At 35.9% G+C, this 26,399-nt stretch overlaps 1 protein-coding gene across 2 annotated transcripts; it reads right to left on the bottom strand.

Moving 5' to 3' along the window:
- Positions 1–1,612: 1,612 nt before the first annotated feature.
- Positions 1,613–26,194, bottom strand: Cd200r1 (CD200 receptor 1). Of its 2 annotated transcripts, XM_046425253.1 has the most exons (7): positions 25,875–26,194; positions 11,284–11,334; positions 9,322–9,642; positions 8,953–9,201; positions 4,534–4,633; positions 3,960–4,023; positions 1,613–3,238 (listed from the first exon to the last, which is right to left on the bottom strand). In XM_046425253.1, the coding sequence occupies exons 1-7, from the start codon at positions 25,939–25,941 to the stop codon at positions 3,113–3,115; spliced, it is 978 nt and encodes a 325-aa protein (XP_046281209.1). In that variant the 5' UTR covers positions 25,942–26,194; the 3' UTR covers positions 1,613–3,112. The 2 variants fall into 2 exon arrangements, with proteins under 2 accessions (XP_046281209.1, XP_058428863.1); XM_058572880.1 differs by lacking the exon at positions 11,284–11,334.
- Positions 26,195–26,399: the final 205 nt, after the last annotated feature.

Raw genomic sequence — 26,399 nt, 5'->3', positions numbered from 1 at the left:
AGACATATAAAATAAGACTGTGAAAATATGACCAAATTTGTAAGTAGTCACAAGAAATATATGTGGTTTAAACTCCCATATAAAGTTCTCAAAGTATTTAATAAAAGTTGGTTGCATCTTTTTTATTAAAAAAGTGGTAGTTTCTTTATAAAAGTACAACTACAATAAAATTCACTGAAGAGTTGAAAATAGCATACTATAGTCATGTAAATGTGCTGTTCAGATTTCCCATCAATAAAAAAACTTAGCAGTCCATTTCAAGCAGTGAGTGCAGTTAACTGACAGTCCCCAGTTGCTGACACCTTCAGGAGCCATTTCAGCTTCTGAGCCAGGCTATGTTCTTCCTGGACAGCCCCCAGCTGATGCCTATGAGGAGTAGATCAACTCCTCATATGAAACACTGCTGCCGGTTGGTTTGGTCAAGACTTGGACAATAGTTATATTGTGGTCTGAGGTTCTTCTTTCTCAAATGTGCTCCTCCCCTCTTTCCTTTCACAGGCTTCATTCAGATCTGCACATGGTGGTCTGAAGGCTTGCCATCCCTATCCTCCTTGCCCTTCAATCTTTCAGAGGTAAAACCTCCTCTCCCAATTAATTCTTATTACTCCTAATTCCATCTCAGCCTCTGCTTCCTTAATTAATCCTTATCTTTCTTGTTCAGCAGATTTAGAGTGAATTTGATAAATCTCTATTTTTAAAAAATTCTCCACAATTCTATCATTCAACCATGCTTCACCTCCACAGTGAGCAATTTTCATAAGTTGGTTCCTGTACAATAAAATTGAACTTTAATAAACTATCTTGGAATCTTTACTATGGTGCATTTTCTATTCCTGTTTTGACATTGTCAACTTTTGTTTTATTTTTCAATATTTAAACAGTCTTCTACCTAAATATGAGCCTAATCCCAAATACAGATGGATAAAAATTAATAAATGTCAAGATCAGGGTAATGTTATCTATTGTGCATAATGCTTATTATGGTTTGGATATAAGATGTTCTCCAAAAGCTCACGTGTGAGACAATGCAAGAAGGTTCAGAGGAAAAATGATTGGGTTGTAAGAGCCTTAACCTAGTCAGTGTTTAATCCCCTGGTAGGGATTAATTTAGTGGTAACTGAAGTGGTAGTGTGCATCTGAGGAGGGGGGAATTGGGGCGTGGCCTTGGGGTATATATTTGTATCTGGCAAGCGGGAGTCTCTCTCTGCTTCCTGATCACCATGATGTGTGCTGCTCCCTTCTGCCACACACTCCGCCATGATGTTCAGCCTCATCTCAAGCTCGGAGAAATGGAATCAGCACTCTATGGACTAAGACCTCTGAAACCGTGAGTCCTCTAATAAACATTCCCTCCTCTATAGTTGTTTTGGTCAGATCCTTTAGTCACAACAGTGAAAAAGCTGACTAAAACACTGCTCGACAATATTTCTAAGCAAAAACAATGGACTAGAGTTTTCTTTGGTGAAGTCAAAATGGTTTCATGAAAGTATCATGTGTCCAGTGTCCTTAAATAGATTACAAATCCCTTTAATGATAAAGCCTAAAATAACTAAATGTCTGAAGGGAGGAAAACATATTAACAACCAAATAATTGTCTTAAATGACTCAGATGAAACAACTGATTTTGTTTTAATTTCTATCATATCATGATGAAAAATCTTTTAATGTTTGTCCTGCTATGGAGCAAACAGGCTTATTCTTCATAATTTTTATAGCTAAAATATTGTTCATGATATTAAAAATAATCAATATGCATATTCCAAACATTTTGCTCCACGGAAAAATAGGAGGATTGTGTAATTTTTTTGTTGTTATTTTTGTAGTGTTGGGGATTGAACCCAGAGCCTTTTGCATGCGAGGAAAACACTCTACCAACCTGAGCTATATCCCCAGCCCAAGGGTCATGCATTCTATGACCATTCTCTTAGCATACTGATTCCCCAAGTCCTCCATAGCATATTTAGCTGATTATATCATCTATAGACATTTGTTATTTGATAAATATATCAGAATAAAATGCACAGCATAAAAATACATAATGCCAATTTATAATGTCTACAAAATTTAGGCATTAGGTATCAACACTTATCTAGAGATACAATATGTTCAAAAGAATACAAAGTTTTCACGTGTGTTTTCTCCTTTGCAAACATGAAAAAATACAAATTTATTATTAAAAGGTATGATTATTATTATAATTTTATGTCATATTAGACCACTGGTTAATGAAAAGAAAAAAATGGAACTGAGGAATTGAGAATTTCTCTTATCACAATAAGAGTATTAGGAATGGCACAAACACTGTTGAAAGGAAAGTAAGTTCATACAATTTGACATAAAAACGAACACCAATTGATCCACCATTTGCACTCAAGAAAATTATTTCACAGACACACTTAAACAAATGCAAAGAGATATATCCAGATAAAACATTTGGCATTATATTGTTTATACCACAAACAAAACTTAAAACAATCTAAATGTTCACTGCTAGGGCAGGGACTAATTAAATTATCATATAGTGGAATTTATGTAGTCATTACAAAAGAATGAGGTAGCTTTGCTTCTGCTGATAAGAAAAGATCTCTAAGTTTGCATTATTAGCTTTTTATAAGAATATAACAGCATTACAGTATGTTCCCATTTGTATCTTGACAAGAAATGTGTAAATATATATATGTATATACATATAGTACAAAAACATATGTAAAATGGCATATTAATGCATACAACCACCACAGGCATATACACATGTCATATGTACATAGAAATTTCTAGAAGAATACATAAAAAACTATTGATGATTCTTCCTTCTGGAAAATTATTTCTTGAGGAAACATTTCACTATTCATTGTATTGCACCATTCAAATGTTATCATGAGCATGCACTTTCTTTGTGATAATAATGTCAGTTCTTCAAAAAATAGCAGCTGAGTCTAAAATTCCAATTGCAGAAAGATAGACATGCAAATTCATTAGAAAACCTCTGTCCTCCAAGAACCTTAGAAAGACTAATTTTAAAATAGGTCTTCTATTCAAGAACTGTAAGAAAAGCCAAACAGTAGTTGGACTGTATCTTGATTTGTTTTTCCTGGTGTTAGAGTCCAATAATTTATAAAGTATGGAGGCCCGTGCCATCAACTTCACTTTGTGACACCTGAGGTATCTCTACCTTGTTTATAGTATCATAAAGTGGATTATTCTTCTCTGTGTAGCTGGCATAGGGCTGCATTTCATCCTAAGAAAGAAGTCAAAGTCAAAATCAGTTCAGAAAGGCCAAAAATCATTATAGAAATTACCTGCTTTTTTTCTAACAGATGCCCACAGCTTTAGTGCATATCAATAGTGCTTATATTTGTGTCTCTGAGCTTACATGAACATTGGAGCAAGGTCTTGCTCTAATACCCTATCAAAAAGTATTTGTTGATTACTTACATCTGTGTGTGAGGTGATAGCTGTGTGGAAGAAGAAATAGACACTGGAGTGACATAAGAAGTATTTTTCTTTTTTTATTAAAGTATTATACATGGTAGTTGGAGTTATAATAAGTACTTCTCAAAAGAGAGAGTTAAAGACTTAGTAAGCTACTGCATACAAGAAATTAAGGAGCAAGATAGGTTTTACAGGAAATGATAATTGTCTTGAAAAAGGGAAGTCAAGAATTACAGATGGTTCCATGGGAAAGGAAACAACAACTCAGTTTCTTCAAAGTCCACAGGAGGCAAATATTATATGATTAGGATATAGTTTATGAGATGAAAATGTGGATTTGGGTGATGCATAAATAGTGCTTGATAGATAATTAACAAAAATAAGTACACCTAAATATCAGCATTGTAAAATCAGAGTTTTTTTAGTTTTGATGGAAACTCAACGGATGTAAATTACAAATGATGTTGCTAAATTTTCAGACTATGCACCTTAAAAGCTTGTAAATATTCTTTTCTGTCTTATCTTACCTCCTCAACAACTGTAGTAGCTTCTGGTTTTTTCAATTTACATTTTCTATAAAGATGAAATAAGCTGAAATGAATGCAGAAAATGTCATTGTTTAGATTGAAAAATGCAAAAGCAAAAAAGTATACCAAAGTTCATTTTGATAGAAACCAAAATAAATTGGGAATGAACTACCAGAAATGAATGAAGAATACTGCTTGTGCTTAATACACTCAATCGAGAAAATTCTGAATTTTAGAAAAGGAAGTAAAATTATGCAACAGAAACTTGAAGCAATAGAATATATGTGGCACATTTTTGGGTACATTAAAGGAACTATTATGATTATTTTCATAAATAAAAAAAAATTAATATGCACTGTGTCTCCCAAGATCCTGACCTAAATAGCCTAATTCCCCATGCTTGCATGCCTGAGTACTCTTCAAAGTATACATATCTAACACCTCCAAGAGACTCTTTTTGACTATGAGAGAAAGGCTATTAATATTCTAAGTTACCCAGTCTGTCAATTCTGTATGTCTGACTCTTTTCTGGTCCAATAAAGCTAAGACCAGAAAAACATTCATCAGTCAATACCTGTAACCGCTGATTTTCAAACAACAAATGAATCCCCCAATGACCAAAATAACAGGGATGAAGATGTATAGATAATACAGTTTTTCTGTTCCTTTGGCACCTGCAACATAGACAGAAAAATGTATGATTCAAATGTGGCAAATTCAGATAATGGAATATTATTCAGTGATTAAAAAATATATTAGCTACTAAGCCATGAAAACACATGAAGAAAACTTAAGTGTATATTGTTATGGTTTGCATATGAGGTATTCCCCCAAAAGCTCCTATGTTAATATAAAAATATTCAAAGGTGAAATTATCAGATTATGAGAGCTGTAACCTAATCGGTGCATTCTAATTTGAACAGATGAACTCGGAGATAACTGAGGCAGGTGGGGAATGCCTGGGGAAGGTGGATTCCTGGGGGTGAGCCCTTGAGGACTCTATCCTATCCCCCTGGATTCCTCCCTTGCTTCCTCTCTTTTCTCTTCTCTTTCTCCTCCTTCCCTGCCCTCCCCCCACCCTCGGCTTCCTGGCTGCCATGAACTCAGCAGCTTTCCTCCTTGCTGCCCTTCCATCATGATGCTTCACTTGACTGTGGGCCCAGAGGAATGCAACCCCCAAGCATGGACTACGTCTCTGAAACCATGAGCAAAAATAAACTTTTGCACCTCTAAGTCGGTCCTGTCAGGTATTTTGGTCACAAGGATAAAAAGGCTGACTAACACACATACTATTAAGTGAAACAAGCCAAACTGAAAGTCTACTTATTATATGATTCCAACTATATGGTATTCTAGAAAAGGCAAATCTTAGAAGACTGATTTAGTTTTTTTTTTTTTTTTTTCACTGCTGTGACCAAAAGACCTTACAAGAACAATCAGAAGAGGAAAAGTTTATTTGGGTGCTCAAGGTTTCAGAGGTCTCAGTCCATAGACAGACAACTGCATTGCTCTGGTCTGAACAAGAGACAGTACATCATGGTGGAAGGGTGTAGAGGAGGGAAGCAGATGGGAATATTGCAACCAGGAAGGAGAACGAGAGATTCCCCTCATCATGGACCAAATATACCCAGAGGCATGCCCCAATGACCCACCTCCTCCAGCCATACCCTACTTGCCTACAGTTACCACCCAGTTAATACCTATTTAGGAATTAATGTATTGATTAAGTCAGGGTCTCATAATCCAAATACCTCACCTCCAAGCTTTCTTGCATTGTCTTACACATGAGCTTTTGGGGGACACCTCATATCTAAACTATTACAGAATCAATAAAAAGATCAATGATTGCCAGGAATAGAAGGCAAAGAGGAAGCACAGAGGATTTTTATAGCAGTCAGACTATACATGGAAATATACATTTGTCCAAACTCATAAAACGTACACCATCAAGAGTGAACCCTAATATGAACTGTGGACTTTGGGTAGTATGCCAATGTAGGTTCATGGATGGTAATAAATATAATACGTGGTTTGGGATGCCTATAGTAGGGGGGATTGTGCCTGGGTGGACCAGGGGTTATATGAAAATTTTATGTATTTCCACCCAAATTTTCTCTGAACCTAAAGTGCTCTAAAAAATAAAATCAATTCAAGTATACAATATGTATGTCATTCAATGATGTCTCAAAGTACATGAAATTCATTTTTTTAATTTTATTTTAAACACTTCTGACCCATTGATAGTTCAAATAATTATTATAATTAAATTGTTTTATCAGCTTAGACTTTAGAGCTTCCAGAAAGACATAATCTTAGTGAAGATTTGCTGCCTTAAGGTTCACAAATAATGAATTCCTAGAAAGATACAAAATTTAGATATCACTGTTATAGTAAGAGCAGAGTGCTTCTCACCTTCAGCATTCAGGAAAAAATGGTTCATTATAAAACAGGAAGGTAATTGGGAAAAGAACCCTAATTCTAAAGTCACCTTTCTTCTCAGGCATTGAAACTAAGATGAAGGTAAAGCAGCAACCTTAAATTATCTGTTAGCTTCTGGCCACAGTATAACTCAGTCAAACTGCACAAGTCAAAAAATAAATTGCCAGATCAAGAAGCATTGTTTTCAGTCTGGAGATTCCTTAGAAAACTTGAAATGGAACCACCATTTGACTCAGCTATCCTAGTCCCAAAGGACTTAAAATCAGCATACTATAGTGATGCAGCCACATCAATGTTTATAGCAGCTCAATTCACAAGGGCTAAACTAAGGAACCAAACTAGGTGCCTTTCAACAGATGTATGGATAAAGAAAATGTAGTCTATATACACAATGGAATATTATGCAGCCTTAAAGAATAATGAAATTATGGCATTTGCAGGTAAATGGATGTAGTTGGAGTATACCGTGCTAAGCGAAATAAGCCAATCCCCAAAAAACCAAAGGCCAAATATTTTCTCTGATATGTGGATGCTGATCCATACTGGGGGGGGGGGGAGGAGGTGCTAGGTTAAGAATGGAGGAACTTTGGATTGAACAGAGGGAAGTGAGGGGAGGGGACAAGGTTTGGGGGTGGGGAGGGTGGTGGAACGGGATGGATATTATTAGCCTATGTACATGTATAACTGCACGAACAGTGTGACTCTGCATCATGTACAGCCAGAGGTGTAAGAAATTGTGCTCCATTTGTGTACAATTAGTTGAAATGCATTCTGCTGTCATGTATAACTAATTAAAACAACAACAACAAAAAAAAACGAAGCACTATTTGCAAAACTGTGCTCCTGTGTTTCATGAATGTGGCTTGAGGGCAGCAGAAGGAGGAGGAAGTAGAGGCTGAGCAGGCTGGGGTCCAGTCCCTTCAACTTCCTTCAATAATTCACGTTTTTAAAAGTTGAACTTCTCAGTATTTTATTTGAAAAAGAATACTTGGCTTTTATTGTTAAAACAATAACATTGTTTTTGAAATTCTCTTTTCCAAACTGATGATCTATCTCTTACTGGATGTGCAAGGAAGGCAGACTAGATCTTTGCACTATATGGAAGTTTGGACTAGATGGTCCCTTCGATTTTACATTCTATAAATATGGCATCTTGTCATAACACTGGACGGTGGATTTCATGTACCACCAAGACACAATTACTCTTCTCAATAAATACTGCTAGATTCTTTTAAAACAAAACAGGAATGAATATTGAAAAATTGTGATTTAAACACAGACTTTGCTCTTCTCCCTTTTTAAAACTTACTAAAATATCAGTAAGAAAAGGTTTAAAATACAGACTTCCAAAGACAAAGAGAACAGGAATGAAGACAAGAACAGATGAAAGATTACAACCTGTTTTTGAGTAAAAAGAAAATAAATGGAAGAATTGCAAATGATTTAAACAGTGAAATAAGTGAAAATTTTAGTGCCCACAAACCTCCAGAAAGAATAGAAAGCATCAAATATTCTAAAATCACTAGAGGACTTTAAAATGGTCTTTCCATGAATAAATGATAAATATTTGAGTTGAGAGATATGCTAATTACTGTGAAAGATCATTTCACAATGTAGAGATGTATCAATTTATCACTTTATATCCCATAAATATATAAAATTATTATGTCAATTACAAATAAAATAGAGCTTTAAAAAGAGATAAATGTGTAAAAGCAATAGAAAAAGTAGTACCTGGCAGGGGACTAAAGTGTAGGGCTAAAAGTTGGGAGTATCTCTGAAAGTCTGTGTTAGAGCAGATAAACTGCAGCCAGGCACAGCGGTGCATACCTGTAATCCCAGACACTCAGGAGGCTGAGACAGGAGGATCAGGAGTTCAAAACCAGCCTCAGCACAGCGAGGCGCTAAGCAACTCAGTGAGACCCTGTCTCTAAATAAAATACAAAATAGGGCTGGGAATGTGGCTCAGAGGGCCAAGTGTCCCTGAGTTCAGTGCCCAGTACCCCTCTCAAAAAAAAAGAAAAAGAACAGGTAAGCTGCCAAGTGCCCTGCCACACCCTTCCCCAACAGTAAAAGGGGCGTCTGGTCTCAGAAGGTGATCTAGAGTCAAGGATCCAGACATCATGGAGTGTGGAGATGAGGTGCCAGACTGCAGAGCAATACTAGAGGGAGGGCTGGGCTCTGAAAAGTGCCTTCAGAAAATAACTCTCCAGTCTCCTGCCTCAGAGGGAAAGCCTGACCGTCAGTGGTCTGGGAAGGGAGAATGAAATACTTCTATTAAGTACATGTGTGTTCTTTTAAAAATATACTACTCAACCCGATTTATGATCAGCATAGAAGTGAGCTTTAAAAGTAGAATAAACTATATTCTAAAATATTGCTTTTTACAACAATGTATGTGATATTCTTCTAGACCTATCTTTTTATTTTGGAAACCAGAGATTAAAGTGGAGGCTAAAGTGGAGTATCTATAAATGAAATTTCTCTGTACATTCTTTTTTCCTTTCTGACATAATGCCTCTAAAAGAATGGGGGGGGGACTAGAATTACTAACCAGGAAGCAGATCTATGGATTGATTCCTGTTGCCAGTCAGGTGGGAGACCAAGCAGGTCACGGTGGACACATTGCCATCTGGATAATGGCACCTACTCCTGGTCGTCACTGTGCCATTGTCCTGGTATTCTTTCCCAGTGACACAATCCCCCGCTGGGGCCCAAAAAATCTGTGCAGCTGGCCTTCCTGCAATTGCTTTGCACTCCACAGTTCTATTCTTCCCCGGAGACAGGGTCACTTCAGGGGGCACTGCAGAGATGGAAGGGAAATCATGCTTCAGTCTCAACATACGGTTATGGGATTACAGAGACATCTGTTTCAGTCACAAATCCAGTAACCCAAAATATCACAATAGATGGCATTCTTTACCTAACACTTGGAGGTGATATGTACGTTCAAAATTTCCATCAGTTGTTCCCATTTCACACCTGTAATCCCCTTCATGTGAGATGGACACTGGATGGATCTGAAGTTCAGGATTCTGGTCAGGTCTGGAGGCCCAGGAGATTCTCCCATCAGTACAGTTGTTTTTCCCGGTCTCATTTGTTTCTCTGTTGAGGGAAATGGTGCACGAAGGCTTGTCTCTGAGGTGTATTTTCCATGATGTTAGTATCAACACTGATGTTGGTGGAATATGAGGGCAACAGAGCACAGCCTTTGTACCCATCTGCACAGCCAGCCAAGTGTTATCTGGACATACACAAGGAGAATGAGAAAAGAAAGCCTTGATAAAGAACTTTGTGTTTTCGATTTTTCATGGTACTATCTTGACAATGGTACTCATAAATTACTAAAGAGTCTCCATTTATGAAACACCTAACTGTCAACCATTTTATACAAGATAACCCTGCCTCACGGAAGATTACATAAAGTTGTACTAGAACCTTGCTTTCCTGGTGATCTTATTCCAGATTTACACAATAAGTTAACTTTCACAAAAATATATAATGTATCAAACCAAATCCAAATGTTGACCAATTTATTCTAATTTATTCATTAATGTAGAAAGAATATTCATTATGAGAATATTGGAATTAGATCAGAATTTTGGTATATAGAAACAGACAAAAGAGAGAATTATAGATTAAATGACAAAAGCAGTGTCCTAAATCTAATGTTTTGGTGATGAGCAATGTTGGATTTATCATATAATTTATGATGGAATAATTGGTCATATGGCTGTCTCCCCTTGAGTTTTGATAAGTAAAAAATATCAGTAACTTCAAATCTAAATGCCAATCCTTAACTGTTGACACAGATGTGAAAAGTATATGGTAGTTTCATTAAAAGTAACTCAAATGGAATTCAGGTTGAACTAGCTAGAAACTTTATGTTTTCGGGCAATAAAAAGGTCAGGGGAATTAACAGAATTTAGAATAATCTGCTGTTTCATCAAATTAGTAATTACATGAAAATTAAAAATGATGATGTCTAGTGATAAGAGATGTCTAAAAATATTTATTTCTGATGAAAAAACAGTGTGGCATATAAATTAAGAAACAAAGAAAAAAATTGTTTTTGGATTGCCAAGGTGTTATATTGTCAAATACAGCCTTTAGATAATTTTTGCTTTCTTGCAGTTCAGTTAAACATACACTTCCAGAGAGTGCAGATGGCCTGCCTGCAATTGCTTTTAAGTAAATTTTGATCACAGATTTGGTTTCTGTATGTTCAATCTAGTTATCAGATTCAATACAAAAGTAGATTCTTTTGTACCTCTTTTAAAGGAAAAAATTAAGCTCTGTGACCTTCAAGCAATTTTTAACACAGACCCTCACACTTCTCATAAACCAACATGAGCTGTCCATGACTGAGAGTGGTTTGCCGAGAGATGATTACTCAACCAATGCATCTGCCATAGCTCATCTCTAACAAACGTGAGGTCAGTGTCATCATCACTTTAACATGGGCAGAAGCAGCTATGGTGGGACAAACTTTTTATGTGAATGAACCTTGGTTGTGCTAAACTCTGTACTCAACAACATCTCTCCTTTCCATTATAGGGTCACTTGTCTCTTCTGGGTATTCATGGTCAGCTAAAGATCACATAACTAGATGAAGAAAGAGAGAGGACTTGAACTTAGGGCTGAGAGGAAGTTCAACCCATGTTCTTTCCACCACTCCAACTTGACAAAGTTGTAGAGGCAAGTAAGACTGAGCCTTGTTTGGGGAAGCAAGCAGTGGTTGGATCATCGGGGTACCTCACACCACAGCACTGAGATCACCATATTCTATAGTTATACATGAGGCTGGCCACTGTCAGGCCATCAGCCACTGTAACTAACAAAGTTCAACCCCTCAATGCTGGCCCTCGATAAGGAAGCACATTACCTTCTGTAGGAGATAATGTCTGATTTCCATCCACGCATGAACTACTTGAATCTAGAAAATATTTAGAGAGGCATAAATTAAATGAATTTTATATTCTCAAATATGTGGATCTATTATCTCTCAAAAAAGTCTCATTTACAGGAAAGACAATCAGTTAACCATCACTAAAATTACACAGAAATCATTGCAAAATAGAAATTAGAAGTGTGCCACGTAGGGGTAAAATCATGGTACTATCTTGACAGTGATACTCATAAGTTATTAAAGAGTCTCCATTTATGAAATACCTAACTTTGTCAACCATTTTATAAAAGATAACCCTGCCTCCCTTCTTCTACTCCCAGCCCCCTTCTCAGCCCCTGGGGGACTGATCCAGTGTAGGCATTTCACATGAACTGATCTGGTTAAACTCTCTTCCCCATGTGCCACTCCGTACTTAAAGTTGGTCCAATGACAGGCACCTCACCCAAATGGACAAAGCAGAGCCCCTTTCCTCAAGGATTTTAGAATCAGAATTGACAAGCGTCAATCCATCCCTCTTCTTTCCCTATTGTTCCCTACTTTGGAAGAAAATAAAGGAAAAATATGCAGAATCAAAAGGAGGAACCTAGATTAGAGTCCTTATAGCCTTCAGCTTTCTAGTTCAATAGTTCCTGAGACCCACATGCTTTTCTTCCTTTGGGTTCTATAGAATTGCTTAAAGTCAATTTAGACCTCATGAACTTCAAACTCAGTTTCTAAAAGATTGCTAAATTGCAATTTTATTTTATTTTTGTGTGTATGTATTGCAAATGTTTATCTTCTATTCCATTCCTCATTTTTCAATTTCATGATAGTGGTTTTTTTAATTGATTTTTTTAATACACAAAGCGGAATGCATTACAATTCTCATTACACATATAGAGCACAATTTTTCATATCTTTGTATATAAAGTATGTTCACACCAATTCATGTCTTTATACATGTACTTTGTTGTGTTTTTTTTTTTAAAAAAAGCATTTTATTTTAAAAGCAATTACACAGAGGACAGGTTGGAAGAATTAAGACTATTTTTTTTAAGTCCTCATATTACCCATGAAATACTATTGTATTGGTTGAAAGTGAACTTGGACCAACTGTAAATATATTACAACCCCTGCAAGTAAAAAAGCACAACTGATATGCTAAAAAAGAAAAAAAAATCATACAAAATAATTAAAATCCATGAAAGGCATAAAAATAAATATAAGGAACAAAGAATATGGGCAACAAATAGAAAATAGTAATAGCTATGATAAATATTAATTCAAATATATCAGTAATCACTTTGAATATCAATAGTCTGAATGTACCATTAAAGGACATTTTATCAGGATGGATTAAAAAGCAAGATGAACCTGTATGTTGTCCATAAGAAATGCCCCATAAATATAAAGACACATATAGTTTAAAATGAAGAGAGAAAGGTATATCATGTGCTAGCCCTAATCAGAAGAAAACAGTAATCGCTATATTAACTTGGGGCAGAAAAGAGATAAGACCAAGGAATGTCATCGAAGACAAAGAGAACTACATAATGATAAATGGGTCAATTCTACAAAATGACATGACAATCCTTAACATGTATGTGCCTAAGAAAAAAGCATCAAAACATATGACACAAAAATTGATATAACTTCAAGAGAAATATATGATCCACTATTATTGTTGGAGACTTCAACACCTCTGTATGAGAAATAGATTCAGCAGGCATAAAATGGGCAGAATTTAGCTTAACTTAACAAAATTGTCTACCAACTGGACATAATGGACCTCTAAAGAACATTATGAATAACTCTATGCCCACATTCACATCAAGCTCATCTAACAGATGCACCAAAAATAAACCACATTATGAAGCCATAGGACATATAGTAGCAAATATAAAAGAATAGAAATCATACAATGTCTGCTCTCAGCACAGTGAAATTAAAATAGAAATCATTAACATAGAGGTAACTGGAAAATCCCACAATTTTAGAGATTATACCACACATACTAAATAATGCATGGATGAAAACAGAAATCTCACAAATTTAAAAATATTCTGAAGTAAATGAAAATAAACTTTTCCAAATTTGGGGGAAATAACAAAAGTTGTGTTTACACAGAATTTGTAGCATTGAATGCCTATATTAGAGATAAAAGATGTAAAATCAGCCAAACTCCAACTTTAGGATACTATAAATAAAAGGTGAAATTAAATTCAAAGAAGCAGAAGGCAGCAGCAAGGCAAAGTGGTGCATGCCTGTAATCTCAGCGGCTCCAGAGGCTGAGGCAGGCGGATCATAAGTTCAAAGCCAGCTTCAGCAAAAGTGAAGCTCTAAGCAACTCAGTGAGACCCTGCCTCTAAATAAAATACAAAATAGGGCAGGGGATGTGGCTCAGTGGTTGAATGCCCCTGAGTTCAACCCCCGGTAAACCCCCCCCCCAAAAAAAAAGAAGCAGAAGAAAATACATAATAAAATTAGAGCAAAATCGATGAAATTGGGAAAACAATTAATAGAAAAAATTAACAAACCATAGATTTGTTAATAGATTGTTCTATGAAAAGAACAATAAAATTGATAAGCCCCTTGCCATACTAGTTAACGAAAAGAAAGCATGCAAGGTATAATATATGAATGAAAGAGGGGACATCATTACAGATTATATGGACATTAACAGAAAAATAAAAGAACATTATGAATAACTCCATGTCCACAAATTGGATAACTTGGATGAAAGACAATTTTGTAGAACTCATACAAGAAAAAATAGGCAATCTTAATAGGCTTATATAAATTAAACAAGTTGAATCAATAATTAGTAACCTTATAAACCAAAAAAAAAAAAAAAATTCAGGCCAAGAAATGTTCACTGGTGAATTCTGCCTAATAGTTAAGGAAGAAATTATTCTGGTTCTGTGCAATCTCTTTTAGAAGATATAAAATGCTCTACAAATTTTAGAAAATGAAATCCAAGAATGTAAAAAGGATTATACTCCATGACCAAGTGGGATTAGTCCCACATATGTAAGGCTAGTTCAACATCCAAATATCAATTAAATCAATTTAAAAAATCATCACATCACTAAAAAAGAAAAAAATCACATAATCATATTAATATAGGTAGAAAAATCACTTGACTAAATTAAATCCAACACTTATTCATGATTTAAAAAAAAAAAAGCAATCCCAGTGGCTCCTGAGGCTGAGACAGGAGGATCACGAGTTCAAACCCATAATCAGCAACAGTGAGGTGCTTAGCAACTAAGTGAGACCCTGTCTCTAAATAAAATACAAAATAAGGTGGGGATGCGGCTCAGTGGTTGAGTGCCCCTGAGTTCTTGGTACCAATAAATAAGCCAATAATAATTAATGGTGAGAAAACAGAGCTTTCCTACTAAGATCAGGAACAAGGTAAGGACAATCACTTTCATTATTGCTTTTCAACTGGATGTTCTCACGAATGCAATTTAGATAAGAAAAGGGATTACAGAAAATACAGATATGAACACAGATACAAAATTACTTTCATAGTTTATGTCCACATGAAAACCTAAACACAGATATTAATAGCAGCTTTATTCCTTCCCCCTCCTTCTTTGGTAGTCCTGGGGAATGAACCCAGGGAATGGCTCAAGCAAGGCACTGAACTACAACTCCAGCCCTTGAGAGCAGCTTCATTCCTAATTTTCAAAACTTGGAAGCATCAAGATATTCTTTAGTAGGTGAAAGGATAATCGAATGAAAGAAAATAGAATATTACTCATTACTTAAAAGAAATGAAATAGCAAGTCATGAAAAGACATGGAAGACATTTAGATGCATATTATTAAATGGAAAAAAAATCCAGTCTGAAAAGGGAACATACTGTATCATTCCAACAACATGGCATTCTAAAAAATGCAAAACTATAAAAACAGTAAAAGATCGTGAGTTGCTAGGGGTAAGAGGTAAGATGAATAAATGAAGCAAAAAAGATTTTTAGGATAGTGAAACTACTCTATGCAATACTATACTGGTAGAAAAATGTAATTAAGCATTAATCCAGATCCATAGAATATAAACACAAGATTGAACACATAACAAACTAGGACTCTGTGTAGTGATGATGTATCAAATGTGTAGATTTATCAGCTGTAACAAATGTACTATTCAAGTGGGGGAATGTCAATAATGGGGGAGGCTTGGTATGTGTGGGGGCAAATCACTCCCACCCGTTAAGACTTGGTTGTTTAAAAGTGCTCTAGGATAATACTCTTAGGTTTCATTCATACTCCATTTTTAAAACATGGGATATTAAAAGTAGTATCAGAAACATGAGGATTTAACACACATAACATTAGAATGTGTATCCACACAAACACAAAACAAAATACAAACAAAAACTCCTGACACTGAAAATAATGTTAAAAAAAGAAAAAACTCCTTTTCCGTTTAAGTCAAAATCATCAGCAGATGTAAGAATGTTTTGTAATTTTACTACTAGTGAAACCTCTCAGTAACTTTGAGCAACAGAAGTTTCCTTTTCCATGTCATCACTGTCATACGCCTGAGCAAACACATAACCACCCACGCAGCAGACATTGCATAGCCATGACTATGCAAACCCAGACTCCATGAAGCTTCCTCCAGCGAGAGGAAAGGCTCTCAGAAACAGCGCGTGACTTTCTTGTGATGTTCAACAGTTTTCGTCTGTTGTAAAAGGCTGTACTGTCTGTGCTATACTCTAAAAAAAATCTAGAAATAGTATTTCTGAAATTTCATCATTCCCAATAACAACTCCAGATTCAGTAACTGTTACTAACCAAATAGAGTATGGATTATGCCAAACTAAAATAGTTAATATCATTGTTAACATTTATTTATTATTACTAAAGTTTAGAGATAGTAAGCAAAAAAAAAAAAGTCCTGTGCTTTCATTCATTTGCAGGTCTTCTGATGGAATACAAACAACACAATTAGGTAACTGATGAAACTGTGGACTAAAAAATAATAATAATAACGCTACGATTCCATAAGATAACTATATAACCTAAGAGAGAATAGTGTATTATAGTTTAGTTTTTACACTTTTAATATTTCTTTACAGGTCTGGGAGCCTCTAAACTAGTAGTAAGCTAAGTAGAATTCATTCTTACTGCTTATTATGATCTTTACAAATTGTCATCTTTATTATTATTTAATATTTAATAAATTTACTACTTCTGACATACAGGATGCAAATAAATATATGTTGAAATCTATGAAAACATCCTGACATTATATGAAGAAAATAAATAAATAAATAAGATTATTTCTTTCTTCATTTAGTGGTTCTAGCATTCAAATTTCAAAACTGTTTTCTTGCAAACTTCAGTTAAAAACTTCTGTATGACCAAACCTTCTGTATGACCAAAATGAAATTGAGTAATTAAATAATGCTATCAAGCAAAAATCTGGAGAATTTTTCACATTTATTTCCCCACCCCCCCAAAAAAAGAAAGAATGGTACAGAAAACACATAAACAATAAAAAAGAAATAGACAATTCAATTGAAAGAAAATTGGACAAAAGATATGAATAGACTGATAAAAGAAGAAATAATATGTTGAAGGTTACTTAGCTAATAACATAATTCTACTCTTCAGATACAGCACAGAGATAAAAATAAAATAGCCACATGGTTTATAAAAAGAAAATATGAGACATGTTTAAGGAAAGTAATAAGTTCTAAAATACAAGAACTGAATAATAATCAATGGGTGAATAAAATTACAAAAGCAAAAGAGAATCCTGGTAAATAATAAATTTCATCCTAGTTTCCAAGATAATATAATCATAACATCTGTATCAACTGGTAGATCACAGTGCTGACGAGAGCCATCTTGCTGTACCTTTATATATATATATATATATTTTTTTTTTTTTTCCTTTTCTTGAGGTATTTTCTGTCATTTAACCTAAAACTTGTTAATGGAAACAGACTTGTTCCCTGACCTAAGGCAGATGTTGTACAAATATGTATCCATAATCACAAAGAATAACGTGTTCAGTGAATGTATTGATATTGAATATATATATGCACATTCATATATCTAAGGATATGTATGCTAAAATATTAATTCCAGCATGGTTTTTAGTTTTTAAAAAACTGAAACTAATCAGAAAGTCAACCTGTAGGGAGCTATTTAAACATGAAGTATGTACAAAGGCTTTGAAGAAAGCAAAATAATAAAGTTTCCATTTTTGCAATGTTTATTAATGCAAACATAGTACAAAGTACTTCATATGCATCATTTGACTTAATCCTCACAGCAACAGTAGATCAGAGATTTTAGATAAAAAACCATTCCCAATTTTATTTTTAATTGGCAGCTACTACACATTTTTAAAAATATTGCCTGAGCCAACTAAAAGTATCCATAGCCATATCTATCCGACGGGCTGCCAGATTGTTTCTCTGATGTAGAAATTAGGGGAAAGACCAAACCTAGAGTTTTGAAAATTTTTATACACAGGGTTCTGTTGGAAGCAGTACAGTTAGCAAAAACAACGAAGAAAAGTAGACAGTAAATGCAGAGCCATGAAGCCAGGGTAAGAGAATTCATGACAGGAAAAATCAAGATCAAATCATGGGGAAAGTCTTAAAGTAAGATCTAAGGAGTTGTATGATTCTGTACTAAGAATGTCAACAGATGACCTTTAAGATCTGTAAGAGAGCATTTTCAGTAGAAAGGTAGCAGTGGAAACCAGACGGAAAGGGGCTGAGCAGAGGCAATCCAGTCAACAAATATAGACCCAGGCTTTCAAGAATTCTGACTTAGAAAGAGGGCGAAATGGGACAGTAGCTTCATCTGTTCATGTCAGATTTAAAAGAGAGACAGACCAACGCCTAGAGCGGTAAGGACTGGGGAGGCATTTGAGAACCAGGGAGCGAGGCTTGTTTGTAGATAGGAAGAGGGAGAGGTAGAATTTCAGGGGTGAAGGAGGAGGCTAACTGGGAAAACAATCCTAGAGCTACTGGAGGGCCATGAGACATGAAGGGTTGCTTGTGAAAAGACAGATATTTCATCTCTGAGAGGAACAAAAAGATTAAGAATGATCACAGACACTTGAGACATTTTGAAGAAGTTCAGGTTAACAAACATTATTGGAGTAGCTACTCAGTGTCAAGTAGCTGTGTAAAGTTCTGGGCATGACAGAATCCGTGAGGCAAGCTCCCAGCTCTGAGGAGCCCTACCAACCGGGAACATTAAAAAAAAAAAAAAAGTCTACATTGAATGATGGGTCAATCAGGAGGTGAGCAGCCATCTAATGGGTAAGAGGGATGGCAGGGATAGTTTGAGTTAAAAAAAAAAAAAAAAAAAAAAAACAGTGCTTCTAATCCTTGCTCCTATCGGAACCACCTGCAAAGATTCATGAAGTCTACCTGCTTAGACCATAGAAAAATCTGAGTACATAGGTTTGAGATAGCACCCCAGGATCTTTAATATTTTAGGCTTTATAGAAGATTCTGTCCAGCAACTATCTTAAAATTACTGGCTTAGAACAACCACTGAGGAACATCTAGGATGGAGTCAATTAAGGATAGATAGAATGATTTTTCTTGGAGACTGAAAATAACTAGAGTCCATTATTTGGAATCCACAAATATTTACCAGTTTGACATTTTTTTCAAAAAATTGTCAATACAACAAAATGAATTGTATAATCAAAATATTCCCTTAGTATATAATGGATAAACCTCTGGGGCAAAGGAGCATTCCATGGTAAAGTAAGAAAATGTCAAGAAAACAAGAAAAATCAATAACCACCTTAAAACAGTATGAACACACACAGATTGGAAAGACACTTTTACTGAGTCACTAAATTTTCTCAAATAATTTCCTTCAAGCACAATCAGGTTTCCCCTGTGTTGACAGAAAAAAAAAATAGATGTTGCTTTCCCCTTTTAGATGATCCTTTCCCCTTTCTTTGCTACCTAACTTCTAGAATGAGTGGTCTGTGCCCACAGCCTCAATATCCTTCCCACGCACTCCCTCAACAAGAGCAGCAATCTGGCTGCTCCCACACTTTCTACTCAAAATGCAATTTCGAAGGTCACCAGCATTGTAGAGTCAAACTTTTGGCCCCTCTGCAACTCTTGTGCTCTGCTTGGCAGATTTTGGTACCATGAAAGTTGTTCGAATTAAAATGAGGTTGTTTGTATGAAGGCTTAGTGTGTATATGTTTTGGTGCTGGAGATTGAACCTGGGGCCTCATGCATGTAAGGCAAGCACTCTACCAGCCGAGCTATATCCCCAGCCCAAAGGCTTAGTTTTTAAAAGCAGAATAAAATAAATAGAGGAGGAAATCCCATATTTAAGTCTGATAAGAACAATTATAAATATGGCATAAAGGCTATTATAACCGTACACAAACAATACTTCTTTGAGGACATCTGGCCAACAACTGTCTTTCTTAGACTGCCCCCACCCCTGTTACTGACCCTCATAGACAAGAATTATTGTTTCAAAATACCTTACAATACCCCTCAATTTGCCTTTAAAAACTTCTCCTTGCCTCAACCTCTTTGATACACACATGATTTACTATGACACATGTGTCCCTATTGCAGTGTACTCTTGAATCCACTTATGAATGCTTGGAGAAGGCATCAACAACAAATCACTTTCTTCTCCTCCACGACACCAATATGTTTGCCTCTCTCTATCTCCTTCCCTGTCTTCACCAATTACTCCCATATCTTCTCTGCAAGCTGTATTTTCCTCAGGTATGCAAGTGTGCTTTCAACCTCTCCCCAAAGTTTCACCTGCTCCTCTTTCTCTTTACATCTTCTGTCATCCTTCTCTCTAACCCCCAGAACTTCAAGTTGACCTCTCCACACTTGATCTCCTTGTTTCTGTCCCTCTGGTCATGGCTTAGCTTCCTCTATGCTTCATGCAAGCTGTTTGACCTGCCTGGAATGCTCATCTCACAACTCTAGCTCTTTCTGTTTGTCTTAAATATCTTTCTCAGGGAAGCCTTCTAACCCCCAGACCAGCTCCAACTCATAAGTGAGGTGTTTCTTCATCAACCTATATTTTCCCTTTCACACTCTTCATTATTAAGGTATTTGCAACAATATATTTAATCTCTATCTTCCCTACTAGATTCTAAGCTCCATGAGAGTGGGATGTTGTGTCTCTCTTGATCAAGTATCCCCAACATGAAGCATAGTGACTGACACATGACAGACACTCCTTTATTTATTGGCTGACAGTATAAATGACCCACATTTTAGCTATAACTTACTTTTCCTAAACAAGAATCACAAAGCTCTAGCTGCTATTCCTTCTGAATCATTTCAAGTGATCACATCAAAATGTCCTAGATTTCCCCCCACACACTTGTTGCATCTCTTTCCCCTCTATTTTTTGGTACTAAGAAGGTGTTCCAAACTCAGCTCATCCACCGTAAAGTTAAGTGATAGATATCATTAACAATTTCTCAAACATGCCTGGGCTTTATTTTCCTACATATAAAACGAAATAATTTTATTTGGATATTTCTAAAGTTCTTCCTTTCTGAAACCTCTGCACTTCTTAATAGTGTTGTACATCTTCTTCATTTCACAAATCAGTAAATTACTATCTAAGGAGGCTAAGCAATTCCTTAAAGATGAAAATAACCACACAAAATGGACATGTTATAATTGTTAGATACAATAGAGAGAGAAAGGTTGAAAGCAGCCAGAAAAAAAAATAGCACATTATATTCAGGAAAACAATGGTGTATATGGCCAACTGACTTCTCATCCAAGATAGTAAAACATTTTTAAGGTACTGAAAGAAAAAAAAAGTTCAGCCCCAAATTCTCCATCCAACCAAAATATGCTTCAAGAATGAAAGCAAATACTTTTTTATATAAAAGAAAACTAAAAGAACTCCTTGCCAGAAAACTTACACTTCTAGAAATGACAAAAGAAATTTTTCAACCTAAAGGGAAATAATACTATACTAGATAGAAACTGGGAAAATCAAAAAGGACTGAAGAGTACTGGAAACCCCAACTATGGTAGATGTGGACATGCTCCAGGATCTCCTTCAAGCAATGACTCCACGGCTGTTACTGGGAGCACTGGTAGAATACAGCATTCCATCTCCAGCATCTTCAGCAATATTACCTCAGTTTTTCTGCCCAAAGTCAGATCTTTCCTAGAACAGTCCTCATCCAATAACCAGCAGACTGAAAGTACAAAGTACCAGCCAATTTGACAACGAAGGTTCTCTTTAAGGCCATTATATCTCTAAAGCCCCCCACAGGGTTAGGAGTGGGTAACAGCTGGTTGAGATCCCAGGAAGACTTTTCCCTCTACCAGTAAATATTCTGCACATGAAACTACATCAGTCTGATTCCAAGATAATCTGCAACACCATCACTAACTCAAAGTACTAGAGATTTTTGAAGAAAATTATATCTTTAGAAATGAAAAAACTTCCAGTCCTGCTTCAGTCCTGGGACTCTTCTATAGTGCTTCCCTTAAACACAAATGAGATTTTGTTCTCAGAATGGGGTCTAGGTTTTCAGATATGCAAGGCCTATAAATTCTATTGTGGAAAAGTTGGAAATTGTTTTCTTGGTGTTGATGCCTGAATAATATTTGGGAGAAAAGGCAAAAATATATTAATGACTATTACATTTTAATCACTGTATAGATGAATATTTTGATACATTATAAAATCATATTACCTCTGTTTGATTTTATTAACAAGCACTATTTATTAAAATACTCATAATCTTATTGGGAAGCAGTTTATACAATAAACACTTTAATATTCTCACATCTCCTTATTGCCATCCCCAACTACCATCAGAGATTGAACTTAGAGGCACTTTATCACTGAGCCACATTCCCAGCCCTATTTTGTATTTTATTTAGAGACGGTCTCACTGAGTTGTTTAGTGCCTCGCTTTTGCTGAGGATGGCTTTGAATTCTCAATCCTCCTGCCTCTACCTTCCTGGGACTTCAGGCATGGGCCACCATGCCTGGCCTCCTTATTGATATTCTTAATTTATTAGTCTTCCCACACTCAACTTCTATTCTTCTCATTCAACTCAACTTCAACTTCTCATTCTTCAATTTCAGCAAAAGTATCTTTCCTCCCATTTAAGGTTATCTACACAATTCATAGTTCATCATGTGTGTCTTCCTATCTCTTCTTAGATCTTGCCTTCTGTTATAAAGAGGAATGAGATAATTAGGCTCCTTAGGATCCAATCCAGAAATCTCTAGCGCTTATTCTGTTATGTGTATTTTGATGGGTAGTCTTTTTGTGGAATTATCCTCTTCATAAATTGTCCACAAACCCTGGATGTTGCTACATTTCCAAGTACATACAGGAATTTCCCTCCTTAGTGTTCTCCTCCCTAAACTGAGCTGAATACCTTCCTCTACAAACTCCCTTCTCAGCCAACAATGTGGATCATTGAATACTGGGGTAGAATCTTTTGGCTCCTGTTTCAAAATAATTTTTTTACTTAGTGCTACCAACATTCAATGGGACTCTGCTGCTATACTATTCTCCCAAAATATTACCTTATTACATTATTTTCCTGTTCACAAAATAATAGATGACCCCTCGTTGTCTAATGCACAGTTCTTAGATTTCTCTACTCAGTTACCAAAGACCCCTGAAACCCAGCCTTATTTCCTATTATCATACAGCACATGATATCTGTGCCATCAAACTAGATTTCTTTCTCCACCGAAAACCCTTGACTTTGCTCACATTACATGGCCCCCGCTCCCAATTTCCTTCTCTGCTTTCTGGTTAGTAGACAAGATTTAATAAGAAAATACCTGAGGGGGAAACTAAAAATAATTTAAATCATCCACCACCGAGTCAAGTTCCCAACCTTGTAACTGGTCCCCCTTCCTTCAACTCCTCATCTCTTAGACTACTTCTTCCTCCTTTTACCCCTTTCATCTTCTAGGTTTGGGGTATGTGTTTGAATTATATATTCCTGCTCCAGTTAAAATCATTCCACCTTTTACAAAGTTACTGACTTTCCCAAACCTATCAGTCAAGGCCCAATTCCAGATACTTCTCCTCCATGAAGACTTCAGCAAGGCAACCCACCATCATTTCAACTTTCTTCAGATTGTTCCTGGGCTCCAAGACAAAAAAAAAGTCAAGATGTACTAATTTTAAATCTTTCCCAAAGACTTCATCTCAGCTTTGAATACACTCCATGCTCTTAATAAGGCCTTCCAATATATTTATTAATTGCTTAAACAATTATAGGAAAATATACTTATAAATTATTTTAATATGTAAATTCACAACTATCACAAACTAAAAAAGAAAGGGCTAAAATTAAAGAAAGACAAATCTTTTCTTTTTTTCTTTCTTTTTTTTTTCACAACTGCTTTTAATCTCTTTCTCCATCTTTTGCAATTCTGCTCAAATTACCCCATAGCTCAGTCTTGATTTTTATCTACTTCCTCTGTTGCCTGCTTGCCCTCTAGTGGAAGGTGATGATAAATGAGTAAAAATTATCCCCCCAAAATAAAGATGAGGGTTCCTATTCAGCAACTCATTTTGGTGAAATCAATAACTTTTGTAAAAGGTACAATGCTTTTAATTGAAATGGGAAAATAAAATTTGAACACATACAAAAAAATCTAGAAGACAAGACTCAAAAGATAGGAGCAGCAGAGAATATTGAGCAGTGGAAGGGAGGATGACTTGGTACAAGGTTTGGAACTTGGCTTTGGAATGGACAATCAAAATTACCTTTAGTTTCACCCTCAGGTATTTTGTTATTAAATTTTGTCTACTAACCTCCACATTGCTTAAAGTTATAAGCAAATAAGTAGATAAAAGTAAACAGTTAAGCATGGTTAACTTGAAGCCAGGAGCTCTCTTGCTCCTTGGTGAATGTGTTGTGGGCACAGTGAGTTGCTTCTATTAGGCAGTATTGACAACAAAGCAATATCAGTAAGAAACATAAAGCCATCACCACAAGTGGTTTTCTTCTCACTCTCCTAAATCATTTCTTGGGGAATTTATCACACCAAATCACTGCACATAATTGGATTTTTTAATATCTTGATTCCTAAACATTTTGACAACTTTACAATGATACAAGAACAGACTTCAGAGATTTGATGTATGCAATATCTCCTTGTTGTGCACAGAAATCATTTTAAATTTTACACCATTAAACATTCAAATTTCAAATTATTATACTTTCATCTTGTTATGCTTTTCCCTTTCCCAAGAGTAATAGTTCGAATCACCATAAACAGTACCTCAACTATCTGGCTTCCCCTGACCACATTGGGCACTGCACAGCCTTTTAGAAGAGCTTTCTAAAACAAGATTCCAACTGTGGAAAGATTCAGATCACTTTTTTTTAAGTGAATAACAGTCCATAGTGAGTTTATAACAAATTTTTGGCTCTCCCTTTTTTCAGTGGTATTTAAATAGTGGTGGAGTGAGAAACAGAGAGTAGCACAAGGGTTAAACATTGAAGAAAATCACTCTTTCAAATGTCTCCTGATGTTTACTGACATATGTTATAACTGAGTATGAACACATACTAGTTGTTCTAACCTTGAACAAATCATGTCATCTCTCTAAGCCTCAGTTTCTATCTTTGTAAAATGAAGAGATGTCTTCCATGCGTACTTTACTGGGTTACTGTACAGATCAAAAGAGAAAAAAAATATGTGAAAATTCTCAGAAAGGTACAGTAGTGGAGGATGGTTATTTTGTGTGTACCCACCAGTAAGATAAACCTGTGATATTTCTTTTTTTGCTGAAAGATAGATAAAAATGACTTTAGAGTTATTCCAATGAGGGGAAAAATACCTTTTCTCTTTCAATTACAAAATTTATAAAATTTAAAACTAACTACATTGTTCCTTTGCCACTGTTCCATCTACTAAAAGTGAAACCTGCAAACTCCCTATCACATCAACTCTTAACAACCCTCTGTAGTGAAACAGGACACCCCCGCAGTAGCCCCCATGTTCTCTTCAACTCCTACAGGAACCTAAGATGAGGAGTGTGTCCTCTAATTCAGAAAGTGTTTCCTACAGCCCACACACCTTCAAGAAAAATACAGACACACATCACAGGTGTTCCAGCAAAACTGCATGCATATATTATATTTCAAAAGTACCTAGTCATAAAAACCAGTAGAAAGCAATAAACTTTCCTAATCTATGCTATCAACAATGTGGACTTAAATGGGATAAGATAATTATTTATTTTTTTTCCTAAAGAAGCAAAGAAGATAAAGAGAACCCAGACAACTTTGATTGCTGCTAGTATGTGTTTAATTTTTGCCTGCCCTGTCAGAAAAAGGGGAATGAGGGATAAGGAAGGGGCAGTAAGGCAAATCATAGAAATATACATATTGTGGTAGGATAAAGTAAAATAAACAAGACAAAACAGAAAGTAAAGATGATAAAATCAAATAAACCTGTGGGTAATGTCTTACATCTATGGCTACAATGGGCTTGCATTGTCCCATAAGAAAGGCAAAGAAAACCCCAGAGGAGCTAAGTCCAGGTCTCTCACCAGTCATTCTCCCAAAGAGAACTCAGACTCACCCGACACGAAGAAGGAGGTCAACATCAAGAGTAGCCCTAGGTCATGAGTTCTGCAAGGGCAGAGCATTTCTGTTTTGTTTTCTGCCCTTCACTCAGTACTTTTCCTCCTGACAGGTAGAGGAGCAGCTGTGAGCATGGCGAGGCTCCCTCCAGTCGACTTCTTGGTGCTGGTTCCTCTTAGTCCAGCAGCAGCAGGGGACTTCTTTCCTCCAAGCCCTTTCCCCTACTGGATGTGTTTTAGCCTGATTAGTAACTTGGAAGAGAAGAAACTCTTCTCTGGAACTTGACACAGCATTGGATTTCCTGTACAAGGCGCTGAAGCAAAGACAGAGGAAGCAGATTGATTGAGTTATCTTTCAGCTCATTGGTTCCCCTCTCACTTCTGCTGCTCACAGATAAACTTTACAGTAAGACATTGAACATGCCCAAGAAAAACGGATTTGTCTAAACTTACATTAAAAAGTAAGACAGGATATTTCTCTGTTTGGGGTTCATGGCTATACATTTCCCAGTCATGATACCTTT

The sequence above is a fragment of the Marmota monax genome, unplaced genomic scaffold, assembly GCF_021218885.2.
Source record: "Marmota monax isolate L192 unplaced genomic scaffold, Marmota_monax_Labrador192_F-V1.1 WCK01_AAM20220418_F8-fsc00119, whole genome shotgun sequence".
Classification (NCBI taxonomy): Eukaryota; Metazoa; Chordata; class Mammalia; order Rodentia; family Sciuridae; genus Marmota; species Marmota monax.
Note: the sequence above shows the minus strand (reverse complement) of the source record. Positions and strands in the feature narration are given on the sequence as shown.

Excerpts from the sequence above, each read along its gene's own strand:
- Cd200r1 (XM_046425253.1), bottom strand. The coding sequence starts at position 25,941 with ATGCTCTGCCCTTGCAGAACTCATGACCTAGGGCTACTCTTGATGTTG. Across the intron at positions 4,634-8,952 it reads ATCCATAGATCTGCTTCCTG|GTGCCAAAGGAACAGAAAAA; the intron begins GTTAGTAATTCT and ends TCTATGTTGCAG. Across the intron at positions 3,239-3,959 it reads CTACTACAGTTGTTGAGGAG|GATGAAATGCAGCCCTATGC; the intron begins GTAAGATAAGAC and ends CTTCTTTCTTAG.